The 20,774-nt window shown below is 41.1% G+C and overlaps 1 protein-coding gene across 1 annotated transcript in view; it reads left to right on the forward strand.

Moving 5' to 3' along the window:
- LOC143924556 (BOS complex subunit NOMO3-like) overlaps positions 1-20,774 on the forward strand; it is a 210,978-nt gene that overhangs the window by 25,295 nt on the left and 164,909 nt on the right. The window contains exons 6-12 of the mRNA XM_077448933.1: positions 3,087-3,159; positions 9,638-9,790; positions 11,670-11,807; positions 16,032-16,121; positions 16,335-16,440; positions 17,430-17,580; positions 17,915-18,092. Coding sequence (XP_077305059.1) covers positions 3,087-3,159; positions 9,638-9,790; positions 11,670-11,807; positions 16,032-16,121; positions 16,335-16,440; positions 17,430-17,580; positions 17,915-18,092 — 889 coding nt within the window. The remainder of the gene's footprint in view (positions 1-3,086; positions 3,160-9,637; positions 9,791-11,669; positions 11,808-16,031; positions 16,122-16,334; positions 16,441-17,429; positions 17,581-17,914; positions 18,093-20,774) is intronic.

Consider the following 20,774-nt stretch of genomic DNA (forward strand, 5'->3'; position numbering starts at 1 on the left):
AGATAAACTTATTTGGTTCAGATGGTGTGGCGGCAACCAGGTGAGGAGTATGAAGACAAGTGTGTCTTGCCTACAGTCAAGCATGGTGGTGGGAGGGTCATGGTCTGGGGCTGCATGAGTGCTGCCGACACTGGGGAGCTACAATTCATTGAGGAAACCATGAATGCCAACATGTACTGTAGGGGTGTTGTATGCTGCGACCAAAATAATCGATTATTGGATGATGTCATCCGCGCTGTGCCCTGCCACTCTGATTGGAGCCAAAATGAGCTGTGGGCATTAGCTGTGAAATGTGATGTGCCCTGCCTCTGCAAATGGAGCTGAAGTGAGCTGTGGGTGCTAGCCGCGCCCTCTTTTCCTGCCTCACAGTGACGTCATCCCCAGGTCCCCGTTGTCGCCATGTGTTCAGCTGGCTGCTACAGGAGAGGAGACGTGGAGTAAGTGTCCCTGACTCCCAGTCTCCAGAGTCCTCCTTGGCTCACTGTTGCACAGGCTGCTGCAGAAGACCTGAGCCAGCATCCCGTGCTTGTCCTCTTCACAACAGGCTGCAGCGGTCAACCAGTGCACACTCTGTCATCATCAGGTACTCAAGTCAGACACTGACTGTTTTATATCTGATGCACCATTATGTGCAAATTTGCCAAATTATGACTGAATGACCATAATAAACTTGATGGTGGACCTAAATGGTCAATACCATTTCATTAATTATGGTTTATGTATGTCTTATTGTCTTGGTGATTGATTCACATCACAACTTCATTGATGATCATTGATACAAAAAAAAAAATCATCATCAATTAAGTTGTGATGTGAATCAATCACCAAGACAAGAAGACCTACATAAACCATAATTAATGAAATGGCATACATTGTCGTTTAGGGGGACGTTATGGGGACATTGTCAAGTCTCTGTCCATCTCTTGTACCATGTCTGCCGTCTCTGACCATCTCCTCTAGTATTTTGGGGGAGCCTGGAGTTGTCTGCTGTGTTTTAGACTTTGCTACATGCAGAGTGTGTTGTCCTTCCCTCCCTTTTTTTTTTTTTTTTTTTAAACGGGTAACATTAAATGGCACGTGGGCAGTAAACATGATGCATCGTGATCTAATAGGGTGCCCCCCTATTGCAGTGTCCACTCTCTCCCTCCGTCCATACTATGCCCCCCCCCCCCCCACTGTAGAGGCCTCTGTCCCCTGCACCCCCCACTCTAGTGTCCTGTCACATACGCACGCGCGCACACGCTATATTGACTTGCATACGCAAAACCAAAAAGGAGGTCACCATAGGGACAGGTACCTATATAACCACTCTAGCCAACCAAGGGGAAACCCCAGAGGGGGATACAGAGGTCACTCAAAACAAAAAATAGCCACCTCTAGGGGGTCCATTATCCCAATAAAATACATTTACATTTTTGCTTAAAGTGTGGAAAATTTCAAGCGGTATGAATACTTTTTGAAGGCACTGTACAACTTTTTTTTAAATTATGTTTTTAGTAGTACATAGTTGTCACATGTTGTTTTTGTATAAAACTCTTGAAGGACCATGTACATCTACAGAGACTTATTGTATTCAGTGATCTAGGTAAACACTTTTTTTCACAAGTGTTTTTATTGAAAAAAAATATGAAAAAATAAGCATGTCCATGAGCTTCACATTAAAAAAATAAAAATAAAAAGCGAAGTGCAAAATGGATTAACAAGATTAAAGTGATTGTAAACCTTTTGTGGGTTTGTTTTTTTTTTTTTTTTTCAATAACAAACCTCATACTTGCCTCCACCACCACAGTTCATCTGGGGTCCCCGGCTGCTCTCAAGGCTCCTCCTCGCATCGCATAACCCCCTGCGTGAAGCGTTCTCCCAGGGGGTTACCTTGCTGCTACGCTCACAAGTCCAGCATTTGCGTTCATGGCTGCACTGCTATCAATCAAGAGCCGATAACCATGGGCAAAGAGGAAGAGCGCGTTTCCGCCGAGGGAATTCAGGGCTTAGGTGAGGGAAACCGGGGGGGGGGGGGGGGCTAGGGGGGGCCGGTCACTGTCAGAAAGAAATGTTTTCACCTTAATGCATAGGATGCATTAAGGGGAAAAAAACACATGGGTTTACGACCCCTTTAAGTTACGCTTTTGCATCCGTTCCCTCCGCGAAAGAGAGAAGTTGGCTTGCATTGCTAGGAATACTTAGACCATGCATAACCAATGCCCGGTTAACAAAGATATTAGGTTGTAGTGAAATCCAGAGCAGTATTTTAAGGTTGAGATGCATAAACCTCTTGAATTAGGGGTCCAAGAAGAGTTTAGAAAGAGGCCACAAAAGAAGCTGTCTTATCTGATGTCGAACATGGGACCATTCTTAAAACAGAAGTGTTATACAAGAAAATGAACATAGGAGAGAGGAGAAATAAGGAAGGTGGGGCATGAGATCTAGGTAAACACTTTATGATTGTAAAGCTTCATATTTTATTTTTATTTTTTTGTTATTAAAATGAACATGTTATACTTGCCTGTAGAGCTGCACGATTCTGGCTAAAATGAGACTACATTTTTAGTTTTTTTTGCTTAGAATAAAGATCACGATTCTCGTAGAGTAACCACCTTTCACATTATACAAAAAAATTGGGCTAACTTTACGGTTTAGTGTGTGTTGTGTTTTTATTAAAGTGTATTTTTTCCAAATATTGCATTTGAAAGAACCCTGCATAAATACAGTGTGACATAATATTGCAACGACCACCATTTTTTTTTTTTTTTTTTTTTTCCACTAGGGTCTCTGCTAAAAAAAAAAAAAAAAAAAAAAAAAAAAAATCTATATGTAATGTTTGTGGGTTCTAAGTAATTTTCTAGCCAAATATACTGATTTTAACTTGTAAGCAACAAGTGTCAGAAAAAGATTGTCTTTAAGGAGTTAAACTAACCTAATCTACAGAGGTTCATTCCTTTTGATCTAAAAGGAGATGTTACAATGTTTTTTCTTTATTTGGCCTGAGCAATGTTGTCATAAACTTGGCAGTGTGTGTGTGTGTGTGTGTGTGTGTTTTTTTTTTTTTTTTTTTTCTTGTTCAATGTCCTCCTTTCTTTCTCTTTTAGGTATTCCTTTAACAAAGTTCTTCCAGGAGAATATGAAATTGTTGCATCACATCCCACTTGGACTTTAAAAGAGGTATCTTAATTTTTATCCAACTGTGAAAAAAAAAAACACATTAAAAGGTGTGGCTATCGCCCCCCTCAAAGTTCAAGTAATTGGTTACCCACTTACTGACCTGCCACAGTAATAATACTGCGGTGGGTTGGCACTTGCAAGCGCGTCATTGTGCCTGCTCCGAGTTAGGACCACGCAGCACATCCCTCCTGTGATTCCAGTTACCGGTAACCTGGTATCGTGATCACTATGATTAGTCATAGTGATCACATGATACCTAAGTAAACAACCTGTCACGAAGGGCTTTCCATTCATAAACGGCACGCTTACTATTGTGATTGGCCGAAAGCAATCGCATGATACCTGGCGATACCTGTACCATGTGATTAGCTGTAGCCAATCACAGTTTGCAATCAAAAGCAAACTGTTCATGAATGGTTAACCAATTCATGACAGCTAAAACTGTTGCTTATACAGTAATCCTCAAGCAATAACTGTACCGCTGCTCTGATGACAGGATGTGAAAAAAATATAGTAAAATGGACAGGGAGTGGGGGATTTATGCTTGTTTACTGTTCTGTCTGACACCCAGATAAATGGGGTTAAGGATACCCCCGAGTCAAAAACTAAGGGCATAGGTTAAGTTGTGATTTTTTTTTTTTTTTTTTTTTTTTTTTTTTTTTTCTCTTGTCCATTGAGGGACACAGGAAATTATTTACTATTTATACTGTTGCATACAGGAGGATTGGTAACTGGCAAACTAAAAATCTATAGGCACACTCTAGATAACACCCTCCTCTACCCCCATTGTTTTTCTAGTGTTCTAAGAGGATGGATGGCTCTTCTTCAGCTCTGCTGCGAAAAGTCTGAATATTACCTTATTTTTTTTTTTTTCTTTGAATCGTTGTGTTTTTCTTAAATTAAAATGTCTTTTCATTGCTTGAGCTAGTCTCTTGTGGGAGCTATCCGATCATCCTTTCATCAGCCAAGCTTCGGACTGCTATTCCTGGACTCGGCTGGACTTGATATTATGGGACCAGCCTGAAAGTTATCTTCAACCCCTGGGTTCCACATTATGAGGTTTCCAGTCCCTGTTCAGGTAGAAAGTTAGCTATGCAGTGGTTTTCTGTTCCAGAGCCGTTGGCATTGCCACAGGGCTTCCCTTGTCTCTGAAGACTTTGGGCGTAGGCCCGTTGGATTAACCACTGGAGGCTACCTTTTGTATTTGCATAATTGGATGCCTTTTAGACATTTTGTGGCTAAATGCACCCAATTCCTGCGGGGGCTGTCTGCAGCTCTATCTCTGTGCAGAATTAAACTTCTTATGCCCCTGGAAAAGACTGCATGACCATCTGTCTTGCATTTATCATCCCCACAATCTCTTTGATTATACTCCCTTTTCCTCCAAAAAATGATCTCAGATATAAGACAGTTTCCAACCTTCTTGATGCTATTTTGCATCTAGAGGATTGCACTGCCTTCTCCAGCCTTGGGTCTTTTAAAGTCCCTACCTTTCCATTACACTTTCCATTTCCATTACACTGCTATATTCAAAGTTTTCCTCAATGTGAACTGAAATTACCAGGAAGTGTCCTAGACTTCACATGAGTGTGCGTTTAACCGTGGTCTATACCCACTGTGCATCTGCCAGTAACCAAGCCCAACAGGAAAATCAATAGGCAAGCAGGGTATTCTTAAGTTTAAATGTAATATTGACCAGCAGTTGGAATCCCTCTTTAACCACTACAATACAGGGCACTCTCGCCACACCTTCCTTCCCAGCCCAATTTTCAGCTTTCAGCGCTCTTGCACTTTCAATGACAATTGTGCGGTCATGCTACACTGTACCCAAATGAAATTTTTATTTTGTTTGCCCAAACAGAGCTTTAATTTGGTAGTATTTATTCACGACTCCGTTTTTTATTCTTTGCGATATAAGCAAAAAAATGCAGAAATTTGTAAAGATAAACAACAATATTTTCTTTCTATTTTAAAAGAAGTCCAATAAAATCTAATTATGTCATAAATTTAAGCCAAAATATATTCTGCTACATGGTTTTTGGTAAAAAAAAATTCAGTTAAGTGTATAATAATTGGTTTGTGTGATCACGGACATATGTATGCAAATGATCATGTACAGAGGTGATCACGGACATGTGTGCAGATAATCATTGGGACATGTGATTTTAGTGGGGGACATGTGATTTTATTATTTGGGGACATGTGTGTTTTACAGTGAGTAAAAAGCAGCTCATACTCGCTGATCACCAGCCGGCTGCAGCGATCTGCTCTCCTCTCCTCAGCGACAACTTCCATGTGAGGAGAGGCGATCCGATTGCCTAGCAACCGGCTGTTTGTTTACATCACGTGGCGGCTGTGATTGGATATGGCCGTCATGTGATCATGCCAATCACAGAGCCCTCATGCCGATCCAAGATGCGCTTTACAGCGAGCAGGGCTCCGGTAGGACAGGGTCTGGAGGGTGGGACTCTTCCTGTTCACACTGGTCTGCATATTTAACTGGGCAGGATTGAATTCTAATTGTGATCATTCAATCCTGCCCAGCAGCAGAACAGCTAGCTTTCAGAATAGGTTGTGTATGAAGGGGTTTCCTTCTTAATGCTGTATCTGTGAGGTGGGACTTGGGAGGTTAGGACTCTCCTTGTAGGTGTGAATGGGTGGGATTGAATGCTAATTAGGATGTATATAGTCCTACCCACCATCAGAACTATGAAGGAAGTTACATCATTTGCAGAGTCTGGAAGACTACAAAGGGGAGTGTTACTCTAGCTGCCGCAGGAAGGAGCTGCGGAAGGGACAGTGTCTATCAGCAGGATAAACAGCCACAACTAAACCATGAATATCAGAGGATCTGCAGACAACAGAGAAACTGGGTACAGAGGTATGATCTACAGCTGGGATTGAGCACTCCATTCAGTACTAGGGAAAAAAAAGTTGGAGTTCAGCTTTAACCGCTTCCCGACCGCCTCATGCTGATATACGTCGGCAGAAGGGCACGTACAGGCAAAATCACGAACCTGTACGTTGCCCTTAAAGAAGTGGTGGGGGAACGTGCCTGCGGGAAGCTCCTTGAGACTCTATTCCCACTGGGATACCCGCGATCGCCTCACGGGGAGGAAGAATGGGGAGATGTTAAAGTAAACAAACATCTCCCTGTTCTGCCTAGCAACAGTGACACTGATCTCTGCTCCCTGTGATTGGAGCAGAGATCAGTGATCTGTAAAACACAGCCACACCCCCCACAGTTAGCAACACGCTCCTAAGACACACTTAACCCCTACACTGCCACCTAGTGGTTAACCCCTTCACTGCCAGTGTCATTTACACAGGAATTGGTGCATTCGTATAACACTGATTGCTGTATAAATGAGAGTTGTCCCAAAAATGTGTAAAAAGTGTCCGTTGTGTCCAGTTTTTAAGTCTTTAGTTTTTTACCAAAAATATGTGGAAGAATGCGTATCGGCCTAAACTGAAGAGAAAATCGTTTTTTTGGGGGGGGGATATTTATTATAGCAAAAAGTAAAAAAATTATTTATTTTTTTTAAATTGGCGCTCCCTTTTTTTTTTGTTTAGCGCAAAAAATAAAAACCGCAGGGGTTGATCAAATACCACCAAAAGAAAGCTCTATTTGTGGCAAAAAAAGGATGTCAATTTTGTTTGGGAGCCACGTCGCATGACCGCTCGATTGTCAGTTAAAGCGTCGCAGTGCCGAATCACAAAAAGTGCTCTGGTCAGGAAGGGGGTTAATTCTTCCGGGGCTGAAGTGGTTAAACATGTGTCCTGTATAGGTATGTTGTCAATATAGATGAGCAGAACACTCTGGTTAATGTGCTGAGAGGCAGATGCTACATGGAAGGAGCACCTAACTCACTTGGTCTTTGAGGAACGATGTTTCTTTGGACCAACCCTTGATGTCTTCAGGGATATCACCAAGGGGGGTCAGAGCATACACCTCTCTCGGCATAAGAAGTCCAATGAAACTCCCAACACTGAAAGCAAGAAAGCTGCTAAGCCCCCTGAAAAGGCTTCAGCATGAAGCTGCGCCCCCACTTTTCCATGTGGGGTGGTTATTAATCCTTCCTTGCTGGTCTTTGTGTAATTTGCCCTTTGAGCTTTAAGGTGCAAAGTGCTCCCCCTTTGGCCCTCTGTTCAGCTACTCGCCCTTTTTCATCCTGTCACTGCACAGATTAATAGACCTTTCCATGCTCCCTTAGGCTACTTTCGCATTGGAGTATTGGGACCATCAGCGGTAAAGTGCTGCTATTTTTAGCAGAGATTTTACCATAGATTTTTGTGCCACTTTTCAGCTGCTAGTGGGGTGTTTTTAACCCCTACTAACTGCCGAAAAAGGGTTAAAAGCATCTGCAAAGCACCGCTGCAGAAGTGTTTTGACGGGACTTTAGCGCCTCAAAGGCGCCGGTTCTGCCAGTGCAATGCTCCAGTGTGAAGGCACTCAGGTTTTCACAGTGGAGTGAGAGGAGAGACTCTTTACAGGCGCAGTGTAAAAGCAGCCTCAGGGTCTTCTAAACCTAGAAGCTCTGCATCTAAATATTTGTATCTGTTCGACCTCCACAGCTTTGCCCCATTTAAGCCACTACCCTCTTTCTGACACCCCCTATTTCGTTAGGGCATGTAAGGTTATCTGTGGTACCTGGTACCCCCAAAATCATTCCATTCCTTCCCCAGAGAGACCCCTTGACCTGCTTAGTCATCTGGGACCAACAATGGCTGTATCCCTCCCCCAACATAATGTTGCCCCTGAACACTGGATTTTTCTCAGGATGTTGACTCCTATGTGCCTTCTCTTAGCATCCTCCCTGTGGGACACTCCAATGAGCTGCTGTAACGAAAGCAGCCACTGTGTAACTGGGTGGACAACTTCTATAGGGGCTATATGCCTGCAGGTCCTGGCCGGGTTTTGCCTTGTCTAGTTTTGGAATTTTGCTTTTTCGCCTGCAGGAAACCTTAACCAACATAGCTTTTGTGGTGGAGGGGTCCACAGCATGCGTGCCCTTAAACACCTTGTTATCGGACTGGGTTACCCACCTCTGCTTTTGCTTGAAAGGGTGTTGAGGGGCCTTTTTTGCAGAGACCACTCCCTTTCTCCCTCTCCTCTTGGTCCACCTCAGTCCCTTACTTTGTTCTTCTGGAACTAGTTCTTGAGCTGACCTGTGTATCTCCCTTTAAGCATCAGGTAGCTCCTGTCCTGATCACTCCGATTCTCCATCATATGCCTGACAAGGACTCCCCCACCCATCTTTGGGGAGTTCCTCTCAGTGGAGAATCATTGTCTTTGGAGCTGCATTCTAGATTACCAGAACAGGCAGTTCCTCCTACAGCCCTCTTTGGACACAGTCTCTCTCTCTCTCTCTCTCTCTCTCTCTCTCTCTCTCTCTCTCTCTCTCTCTCTCTCTCTCTCTCTCTCTCTCTCTCTCTCTCTCTCTCTCTCTCTCTCTCTCTCTCTCTCTCTCTCTCTCTCTCTCTCTCTCTCTCTCTCTCTCTCTCTCTCTCTCTCTCTCTCTCTCTCTCTCTCTCTCTCTCTCTCTCTCTCTCTCTCTCTCCTCCCCCATCCTAGCTTAAATTATCGTCCTACCTTATTGGTAATACCAATGATGTTGCTTTATATCTTTCCCATTTTTTGGCCATGTTATCGTTATCTGCCTTTTTAGATCTTTTTCGATCAATTCTTTCCTCCAGTAAACGCATCTAGTCCATCTCTATTATCCATTCATCTATTGAGGGTGCTATCTCATTTTTCAATTTTCTTGCTGCTGTTAAGAAGTGTTTTAATATAACTTTCTTTATTTTATTTAACCGACTCCGGAATCATAGCTAGTACAGAAACCAATACATCTGGTTGTAATTTACTCCCCGTCATGTCTAGATATATTTTATATATTTTGTTCCAGGACTTCTGTATCACTGGGCAGAGATACCAAATATGTGACATTGTACCTACCTCCTCTTGACACCTCCCAAGTGTCTTTATTCTCTGGATTAATTCTATGCATATCCTTTGGACACCTATACCATCTCACCAATAATTTATCATTTCTCTCCATGCTTGCTAGAGATTGACATCTTATGTGTTAATGTAATTGCTTTGTCCCACTTGGCTCTGGGGATATCTTTTTTTTTTTTTTTTTATGCAACTCAGCTCTGCTTCTTTACTATTAGATAGTGAATATTTATATACGTACATTAGGTTATGTATTGGTTTCTGTTCTTGCAAAAATAGTAGTTCCAGTGGAGTCGGGTCTTCACCATTTTGAAGGTACAGACGATTGATGTGCTGTATTTAGACCTCAAGAATGAAAGTCAGAGGTGTTGACTTATTTGGTTCCAATTGTTATTTTTTCAAGTGCACTTTAGAAAATCAGTCATGTGTTAGTGGGATATCTAAGCATTCTTCCAAAATATATTTTTATTTCTTTTTCAGATACAAATATGTGTGTGTTTTTACTATTTTCTATTTTAGGCATCCACAGTGGTTCAGGTGATGCATTCCAATGCACATGCTTCTAGCCCTCTTATTGTTGCTGGTTATGATGTTTCTGGTTCAGTTCGTAGTGATGGGGAACCAATGAAAGGGGTCATGTTTCTACTGTTTTCATCAACCATCAAAAGAGAGGTATGGCAACAAAGTAAATGTCCTATGCTTAGAACATAATTTAGGTCTCCTCGTGGCTGGCTGCTTGGCTGGATATGTAGCAATGGAGGTAAGTAAACATTACTGTTAAGTCTGAGGACCCTGAAGATTACATCTTTATGGAGTTATTTGACAAGTTTCTTTAGTAATTTAATTATAACGCTTAAAGTGGAGGGCCACCCTGAAAAACGAAAATACATTAAAGTTGTGAAAAAAAAATCAGAAAAAAAATGTTTTTTTTTTTTTAACTTACCAGAAATGCCTGTTGCTAGGCACATCATCCTAATCTGCCTCTTCCTCCTCCGCAGTGATCTTCGTTCTTCTCTCCTCCTTGCGGCGTCTTCTGGGTAATGGGGCGCTGTGTGTTCTGGGAACTGTGTGTCTCAGAACACAGCGTGCCCCATTCACAAAGCACTGCGCGACTCGCGCATGTGCAGCAGGAAACGGGCTGTGAAGCCGCAAGGCTCCACTGCCTGTTTCCCTTAGTTAAAATGGCGGCGCCGGGAGCCGAGGGACGGGTCAGCCTTGGGCGGCCGACATGGCGGGCGCCCTGGACAGGTAAGTCTGCTTATTAAAAGTCAGCAGCTACAGTGTTTGCAGCTACTGACTTTTAAAAAAAAGTTTTTAAAACTGGCCCTCCTCTTTAACTCTTTTTACCTACCAATGATTTTCTTTTTTTTTTCTTTTGGGTAAACTTTGCTTGATGTAAATGTCAACCTTGAAGGCTCCCTCACACCATATCATTCAGTGCCAGGACTTTCTATCTTCTCTTTTCAAAGTACACTGCGACTTTTTTGAGGTGGTTTGTGGTTCAGTGCATAAAAATGCAGATGTGTATCTCACCTTTATGTCCGTGCATCTTGCTGCACCACAATGATGCATAGATATCAATGAAATTGAATTTATTTGTGTCTTTTCAGTAAAGTTAACAAAAAAAAACCTTTTGTGGGTAATCAATACAAGGCACCACTTCTACACAATGGACACCAGCCTGCATGCTAGAACTTTTTATTTATTTATTTTTTTTTTGTATTTTTTTTTGTACTTTTTTTGGTCTTGGTAATGCTTTCTTTCAGCATTAATGCAGGCACTCCTCCCAGTTGATGTGCATACACTCCAGCAATAGCTACATGAAATTTCTCAATATGTACTTAAATGGCCACTTGTAATCTCCATCGTAAGTTTGTGTGACAGGCTGAATATGGAAGAGTACAATTGTGAGGCAGTGACAGAGCATTGTCAACCTAAAACTGAAATTGCCTGAAAAGTATTGCAATTTATTTCAAAAGTTACATTCATGCGTTAAGAGCCCCATCTTCACACTATAGCCTGGGCCTATAGAGGCTGAGGAAAGGGTTAAAAGCGCCCATAAACCGCCACTGCCGAAGCTGGGCTTTCACACTGGGGAGGCTCGAGACGCATTTTATCAGTCGCTTTACTGGCTTTATCCAAAAAGCGCCTGGAAAAAATGCCTCAGTGTGAAAAGGGACTTGATCTTATAGAGGATTTGATTGTTTTGGTCTACATATAATTTATAAAAAGCCTTGTACAGATTATTCAGCCTTTGTCACCTGCAGTTTTTTTGAGGATGCAACAAGTTGCATTCTTTATCCTTTTTTGTCAGTGTGGAAGAGTCGTTTAGATAATAAATTGGGTAAATTATTATAGCTAGTATCTGTCAGTTACGTTCATCTGCACTTGTTCTGTAAGTTTAAAACATGTTTTGTAGTTTATCCAAACATCTTTTTCATGTCTAATGATATTTGCTAATAGCTAATTTAGTTATGTTTACCTACACTTTTTTTTTTTTATTAACTATATACAATTGCTGGTTTTGCCTACATAGTTTTTTATTTTTTAGGATATTTTGGGCTGCAATCTAGTACCAGTCGAGAGCTTTCAGGGTAAAGATGTGATGATTTCCTATCTGTGTCATGTCACGTCTAAGGATGATGGATCTTTTACATTCCTGTCACTACCAAGTGGGGATTACAGTGTGGTAAGTATAAGGATTTTTCCTGTCTGATGAACCATCTGCATTTTAGCTCCGGTGTCATTTTTAATCCCTTCTTAGCTGGATCTTACCATGGCAAGCTTTAGTGTCTAAACTTGCTACCAAGGGCTATGCATTATTACAATAATCCTGCCTCTATTATTCTGAAAATGTTTTAATTGAGAGTACAACATATACTTGGAGTGTGTGTTATGTCCCTTTGCACAGGAAAGCAGGGTTTTTAATTTTTTTGCTTAGTGACATAGAAGGTAGGACATCTTCATTTCTGTTTAAAAATAAATAAAAATTTAATGGTTGGACTCACTGGCTAGTTTTAGAGGATTTTCCCTGGTTATCTGCAGTGTCAAATTGTGCTCCTAAACCGAGTTTCTCCTGCCACAGTGGATTAGCCAGGGAGGAAGACTTTACTCCTTTGGTACCTAGTTCTTCTTCTGAGTGTGCCGCCTCCTATTCCCCAAGAGTAAAATGTGGGTTCCCCTATTACTAGGGTCAAAGGGTTGATGACTACCAGCAAGTACCTACAGAGTTGAACAAATTTGGCTTGATTTACTTAGGATGTAGGACATTTCTTTCAAACTCTGCTGGATCAAGACTCTGAAGCTGACAATCTTCTTGACACCAAAAATAAATCCTATTCTATAGCTCTGGATAATGCTTATGGGTCTTTTTGCTCATTTAATAATTGCAAAGTCATAGATTTTTACCCTTTTCTAGTTAAGTTCCAAGACTGATTATTTTTGTTTTACTTCCCCTTTTGCGGTCATAATGCTTCTTCCGCCTTCTTGAATTCCTGTTGCCACCTGTGTTAAGCTATCTCGGACTACAGTGTGATGCAATGTGGTATAGGCCTCTAGAGAAACACACATGAATCTCTTTGTATTTAGAACCACACATATACTGTATAGCAGATGTAAAACTACCCACCAAAGGCGGATACTGCCCAACACTGTATGATTAACCTTTCCACCAGGCTGCCAGGGAGCCTACCACAGATAAGACCTTACTGTAGTGGAAAAGTGGTGGGAATGTTGGGAGGTGTAGTTTGAGTCCCTTCCAGCACTTTCTAGTAGTAGTAGGTAAGTAGTGCTAAGCTTTAGCGTGTAGATTATGACCATACTTGTACTTTCACTTTCCTCCATGCATTATCAGCTGCTGGCAGTGTCATGCCTCACACCAAATCCTGGAGCTTCACCCCAGCACTTGATGTATAGCCTGATGTCATACTGGACCGCCATATATAAATATTCACTGTAGCAGCAGCTCTGTAGGTGCTCAGTAGCTACCTATTTATTTATTATATATTATATATTATATATATATTTTTTTTTGTAGTGGTTTCATGTGGAGTTCCCAGATTTGGAGATTTACTGAAGTTTTTAGGGCCTGTTCACACCACTATGCGTTAATCTGTGCTGGGCAGGGCACACTTTGCCTGTCTGGTTTTACTGGATCGATCAGTGCAGCTTGTCAGGTTTTCCAGGATCGATCAGTGCGGCTGGCTATAACAGGAAGCACTGATCATTGTATTCAGATAGTGGGGAAGGTTTCCCACCATCAGAATACAATCAGTGGGAGTGATTTTATTTAATTTTTTTTTTTTTTATTTATTTTTTCCCCCATCCACTTTGAATGTGTGAATGGAAAATCTGATCTTTTTTTCAACGCGCTGGTCGTTTGGGCTGCCTTAGTTTCAAAAACAATGTTACTTTTTGTAATTAAAATATGTTCAATTCCAGCCTTGATTGTATGTCTTGGTTCACACCACATGTAAATCACACAGGAACCACAATTCACGTGCGATTAAGTGTAGTGCGATTTGAGCCCATTAATTTTGAATGGGCTCAAATAACACTGCTTCGCATCAAAGTTATGCATGCACCAATTTTGGAATCACACTGCAACCGGATTGCGTAGTACTTTTATGTGATATGGTACGGTTCGCTGCAGACAAACGCACAAAGTTTGCGACCTGTGTTTGGGGTGCTGTTAAGACTGCACTGACACCTGCTGTGGCTCTGAAGGGCAGTATTGTATGACTGTAGTTCAAGAAATACACACGAATCGCAAGGTTTCATGCACCGCATTAGTGTGAACTTGGGCTTAGAGGGGAAAACTGTAGTAGCCAACAGTGCTCAGGTTTACAACTGCTGATGCCAAGGAAGAAATTGGAGAATATCAGGGAGATAAGTCCAGACACTATCCTTGTATATTTAACTTTGTGTCTCCTTTTTGTTTTCCAAAGCTATACCTGTGAAAGGGGCCAGCATGAAGTGCTCTATCAGCAACTAATTTTAAACTTTAAATATTTTATATATGATTGAATTTGGGGGGAGAGATTTTCAGGTAATGTAGGCAGAATGCATAGGGCAGTGATTTGCGAACCTTGACACCCCAGATGTTTTGGAACTACATTTCCCATGATGCTCAAATACACCGCAGAGTATCATGGGAAATGTAGTTCCAAAACATCTGGGGTCCCAAGGTTCACCATCACTGGAATAGGGGAATGCATGACAGCACAGAAATATAAATATTTTACATGTTGACGGTGACGTTCAGACTAGAAGTTTGAAAAGAGGAAAAGTGTGTGTGTATGCGTGTGTGTGTATGCGTGTGTGTGTAATATATATATATATATATATATATATATATATATATATATATATATATATATATATATATATATATATATATATATATATATATATATATATATATGTCTATTTATTATTATTCAGGATTTATATAGTGCCGACAGTTTACGCAGCGCTTTACAACGATGGACTAGACAATACAATACAATTTAAGACAAAGGGTCCCCCCAGATATGCCAACGACCTCCGTTAATCTCCAGTACTTTACAAGTGTTCTGAACATCTTGCCAAACGCATCATGTTTCTTCACACCGTAGTCCCCTGACCCCAATCCGACATAATCCAGACTTCCCAATTGGTCAATCTGCCGCTTTTCTCAAAAATATATGGCCATACCCAGACATACTTTCCCGAGATTTCTTCGCAAATGGACATCTTTTAACGCTTTCAGAAACCACAAGCTGTGACTTAAGGCGCCCCTTTCCACAATGGGTGTATTTTCAAATAAGACATTTTCTGACCCATCATCAGAAGCAACATGATTTCTCCAGATCGCTCACTCCTTTTGAAACTCTCTGTGACATGATTGAACCACAACGACACGTCATATCCAAAGTATACTCGATCTTGTTTTCTGACTTCTCTCTGAGCTGTCATAATTGAGGCTGAATGTCGGGGTGGGCCACCTCTGACATCACGTTGAATGTGTCAGCTTCTCTCTCTCCATACAGTTTCACACAGTGCAGCACTGCAGGGAGCATTCAGTTTCACAGTTACACTATCGGCTGTGAAACCTGCCAATGCCAGTTAGTGCCACCTGCCAGTGCCACTTGCCAATCAGTGCCAACCTGTGCCACCTGCCAGTGCCAACTGCCAATGCCAACTAGTGCCACCTGCCAATGCCATCTGCAAGTTAATGCTACCTGCCAGTGCCAAGCAGTGCTACCTGCCAGTGCCACCTGCCAATGTCAGTGCCACCTGCCAATGCCAGTTAGTGCCATCTACAAATGCCATCTGCCAGTGCCAAGCAGTGCCACCTGCCAGTTGGTGCCACCTGCCAGTTGGTGCCACCTGCCAGTTCCCATCAGTTCCAACCTCAATGCCACCCCATTAGTGCAGCCTTTCAAAGCACATTAGTGAAGCAGAAGAAAAACTTATTTTCAAAATCTTATAACAAGTGTTTTTTTTTTTTTTATATTGTCTTTCTCTTGGCATCAATCATGAGCAATTCTTATTGCTTATTGTCCGATGCCCCAGACATGCAGTTCTGGGCGTTGGGCAGAGGATTTAAATAACTGGCTCCTAACTTTTTCAGCTGGCTCCTAGATTCTAAGCAAATTTGTCAAGTGTGTGTGTGTGTGTGTGTGTGTGTGTGTGTGTGTGTGTGTGTGTATGTGTGTGTGTGTATATGTATATATATATATATGTATATGTATATATATATATATATATATATATATATATATATATATATATATATTTATTATTATTATTATTATTATTATTATTATTATTATTATTATTATTATTATTATTATTATTATTATTATTATTATTATTATTATTATACATTTATTTAATATACGTTCTCAAAGCATATTCTTCTATTCTGCAGATCCCATTTTACAGAGGGGAGAGAATTACTTTTGATGTTGCTCCATCCAGACTGGATTTCACTGTGGAACATGACAGCCTCCGATTAGAGGTAAAGCGATAACAGAATATAATTGTAATAAAAATGCGTGAAGTGCAAATAATTTTAAATAGCAGCTGAATCAGTAAGTTGCAATAATTTAAATTTTCCTGCATTGCTTATTAAAGATGGTACATTTTTGTTCCGTTTCATTTAAATACAATTCTGTTTATCCGCTGGCTGATTAGGATAATATTTTCCCCTTTGCCATTCCTACCATTCCAGCCTGTTTTTCATGTAATGGGTTTCTCTGTTACTGGTCGAGTTTTAAATGGACCAGAAGGTGAAGGCGTAGCGGATGCAGTTGTCACATTGAACAACCAGATGAAAGGTAGGCCCTAGACATGCGATAGATGTTACACTTTTTCCTGTAAGTGCTGATATGAAATATGTTTTTGTGGATTTTTCTGTACAAAAAAAATGCAAGTTCAGCCAGTCAAAAAATCTGAAAAACTCTGCATGGATCAGGGGGGAGACAGTGGGCTGGGTGGTGAACCGGAGAAGGATGCATGCAGGCAAGCCACCTGACAGCTAGCGTGGAATGCGATTTATCCCCACACTGGGGAGCCTGGTTCAGCTGGGGCGGCCGAGATGACCAACACACCTGGATTGGGGGGGTGTAAAAACTGGCAGAGAAGATGATCCTCAAGCCGCGGATGCGGTTTATCTTCTCACACACTGTGCAGTCCTGTGTAGACCTTGTGCAAAGGATATCGGTGGGTATTTTATACTTCAAGTGATTGTAAAGGGTTTCTTTTCTAAAATAATATGTAATACTTGCCTGCTCTGCAATGGTTTTGCACAGAGTAGCCTCAGTTCGCCTCTTCTTTCCCCTCCAGCACTCCTGTCTTCCAAGTGCCCCATAGTAAGCCGATTGCTATGGGGCACTTGTGCGGCCTCACTACTTCTCCCCGCTCTTTGCTTACAGGATTTTATTGACAGCAGCAGGAGCCAATGGCTCACTGAGAGAGAGGGGAGAGAAGAGTAGTGCTGCTGTAGTAGAGGGCTCAGTACTGGATCTAGATCAAGCTCGGCTAAGCATTTCACGGGGTGCTGTGGGGGGGAGCCTAACATGGACAAGTCTTTTTACCCTTCTTTTTTAGTTTCATCGGTCCTTTCTTTTGCTGATGTAATTTTTTTTAATTTATTTTTTTAAACCTCCAGCTGGCGTTTGTCTGTAAATCATTTTTACCGCTAATATAGTTTTCCGGTAAAAGCTGATTCTTTTCTTTTTATTTTAGCCTGGTTAGTTTTTTGAAGTACTGAACACTGAGTAGTAGTTAAACAATTTTTTTTTTATTTTTTTTTATTTATTTACAGTTACAACCAATGCTGACGGATCCTTCCGCCTGGAAAACATGACTGCAGGAACATATAGTATTGACGCAAAGAAAGACCATATCTTCTTTGACACACTCACTGTGAAGATTGCGCCAAACACTCCTCAGTTGGCAGATATTATAGCAGCTAGGTAAGTTTGAGCTGCTTAGGAACCTGTTGCCTACAGAAAATTGCACACCAAATCTGTAAATGTACAGTCATTAGCCCTGTGTTATCTTTTGTTATAGTTGTATATGATTTCTATCTTAGACCTGGTCACGCCATTTCAGGGATGATTTACAGATATGTCCTGGATTTGTTATTTACTGTTCAACTCTTTTTTTTTTTTTTTTTTTTTTTTACAAAGTAAAATAAAGGCACAAGTCTATTGTATTCAATGATGAAAACCTCCATAAACAAATCCCTATATGCACATCTCATCCAGAGAACAGCATTAAAAACCAAATTTTTACGTTTGTTTACAGATTTAGTGTATGTGGTGATATCTCTATTACACACTTTCCGGAAGGTATGAAATCGATGAGTAAATATAAAGTTACTATGACTCCTCAAGACAAAGAGAGAACATCGGTTCTTCTTACAGAGTCAGACACTCAAGGACGGTTCTGCTTCCAGGCAAGAAGAGGATCTTATAACATACAGGTAATAAAAATATGCAGATGTATATAATTTATAGACAAAGTAAATATTCAGAACATAGTTTTGTAACTGATAAAAATTAACTTGATGAACACAATGCGTAATAGTTCATTCTGTATCCAAACCCAGCATGCTTGTGCACTTTAGGGAGGAGGTTTACCGAAGTGGATCATCATATTTTGGCTAATCTGGAAAGCCTCATCTGTCCACCATTCTGTTGCGTTCTTACATTAATCTCCATTGGTGGGAGGATTGTTTTGACTATGCCCTTTTGTAGGATGAGTGAATTTGATAGCAGTCTATCATAGGATGCCGCACCACCTCTTTCTGCTTATAATTAGTATTAAATATTTTTGCTTGGTCATAGGAACACAAATTCCTTTGTGCTGAATAAATGCAGGAGGTTCTACATCTATGTGCTGCAGTCTCTGGTAATTGATGATAAATATATACCAAAAGTCTTTTTGGACTATGTAGGTAACGTTTTCATCCTAGTCCTTTAAAGCTGATCAGTAGCTTTAGTGAAGTTTTTAAATCGTTTGTTTCGACCAACCTGATCAAAATGAACTATTTACTTCACCAAGGCTGGCCATACATTATACAATTTTCTTGTACAATTTTCCTTTAGATTTACCAAAGCCATATAATGAGGTCAGACCTAAACCCTTTCAATTTGTGTGCAGTCAGATAGGCCCTTGCACTACATAGTTAAAGGTAAATCTAAAGGAAATTGAATAAGAAAATTGTTTAATGTATGGCCAGCCTAAGAGATGCAACGGTTCTGTGGAAACTGTATATAGCCTCAGCTACACACTTTATACAGCACTGTGTTTCGCCACTGGGCTGGGAACCTCCCTGTCCACTCCTCACCTCCCTATCCACTCAAAATGGAGTCAGGCTTAACCAGTTCCCGACCAGTGCACGACTATGTACGTCAGCAGAATGGCACGGGCAGGCAAACTGGCGTACAGGTATGTCCAGTTGAAATTGCTGCCCTGCCTTCGCATGCACGCTGCCGGTCGGGACCCCCGATCGTCTCATGGGGAGGCTGAACGGGGAGATGCCAATGTAAACAGCATCTCCCCGTTCTGCCTAGCAACAAGTGACACTGATATCTGCTCCCTGTGATTGGAGCAGAGATCAGTGTTCACTAACACACAGCCCAGCCCCCCACAGTTAGTAACACGCCCCTAGAAGACACTTAACCCCTTCACTGCCACTCCCTGGTTAACCCCTTCACTGCCAGTGTAATTTACCCATAATCTGTACATTTGTATAGCACTGATTGCTGTATAAATGACAATGGTCCCAAAAATGTGTCAAATGTCCGATGTGTCCGCCATAATGTCGCAGTCACAATAAAAAAATCGCTGATCGCCACCATTGCTAGTAAAAAAAAAAACTATTAATAAAAATGTCATAAAACTATCCCCTATTTTGTAAAAGCTATAAATTTTCCGCAAACCAATCAATAATCGCTTATTGCGATTTATTATTATTATTATTATTATTATTATTATTTTTTTTACAAAAAATATGTAGAAGAATACGTATCTGCCTATACTGATATATATAATTTTTTTTTTTTTTTTTTTATTATGAGGGATATTTATTATAGCAAAATTAAAAAAAAATAATGCGTGTTTTTTTTTTTTTTTTTTTTTTTTTTTCAATATTGTTGCTTTTTTTTTGTTTTATAGCGCAAAAAATAAAAACCGCAGGGGTGATCAAATACCACCAAAAGAAAGCTCTATTTGTGGGGAAAAAAGGACGTTAATTTTGTTTGGGCGCTACGTCACATGACTGCAATCGCAAAAAGTGGTCTGGTCTTAAGCCAGCAAAATGGTCTGGTCTGAAAGTGGTTAAAGACGCTTGGCCTTTAACAGGGAGTTTTGTATTCTATGAACAAATAAAAGCTGCCTCTGAATGGCTGAGTCAGAGATTGTGATGTCATTCACCCGTGTCTCTGCCTTAGCCTTTCAGGGGAAACTTTGTATTCGATAGATAAAGGAGAAAAAGGAGAGAAAGGGGTGCCTCTGGGTGCAGATTTTTTTTAAAAGGTTTTATTTTCAGTGTAAAAAAAATAAAATTTTGCACTCACATTTAGTAGGCAAAAAGTAAGCATTAAACACCAGGGGTCATCTGGTATATCTGATTTTTGGGACGTCAGCCAGTGGTCCGGTCCACGACCGCGCTCTTTCATCAGGCAGAATCAGACTCTGATTCTGCCTGATGAAAGAGCGCGGTCGTCCGACAATCTCGACCCGCACGCTCAAGAAACTCGTCGCATACCCGCTGACGTCACAGCCCCGCGCCCTGGTCGTCTCTGCCTCCCAAGCCTCGTTTTGAAGACCGCACATCTCGTGTCCACCACAAGCCGGCTGCTTCATACAAAACACCTGCAGTGGACAGCATGTGAGAGGAACAGGAACAACGCGATGAGATGACAGATGTGGACCGGACCACTGGCTGACGTCCCAAAAATCAGATATACCAGATGACCCCTGGTGTTTAATGCTTACTTTTTGCCTACTAAATGTGAGTGCAAAATTTTATTTTTTTTACACTGAAAATAAAACCTTTTAAAAAAATCTGCACCCAGAGGCGCCCCTTTCTCTCCTTTTTTCTCTATCTACAGCAATCCAGGAGCTCAAGTTTCAGCTCTTTTAAGGTGGCAGCCCTGCA

This window comes from Lithobates pipiens, unplaced genomic scaffold (assembly GCF_037356315.1).
Source record: "Lithobates pipiens isolate NorthernLeopardFrog02 unplaced genomic scaffold, aLitPip1_a1.2 Scaffold_22, whole genome shotgun sequence".
Classification (NCBI taxonomy): domain Eukaryota; kingdom Metazoa; phylum Chordata; class Amphibia; order Anura; family Ranidae; genus Lithobates; species Lithobates pipiens.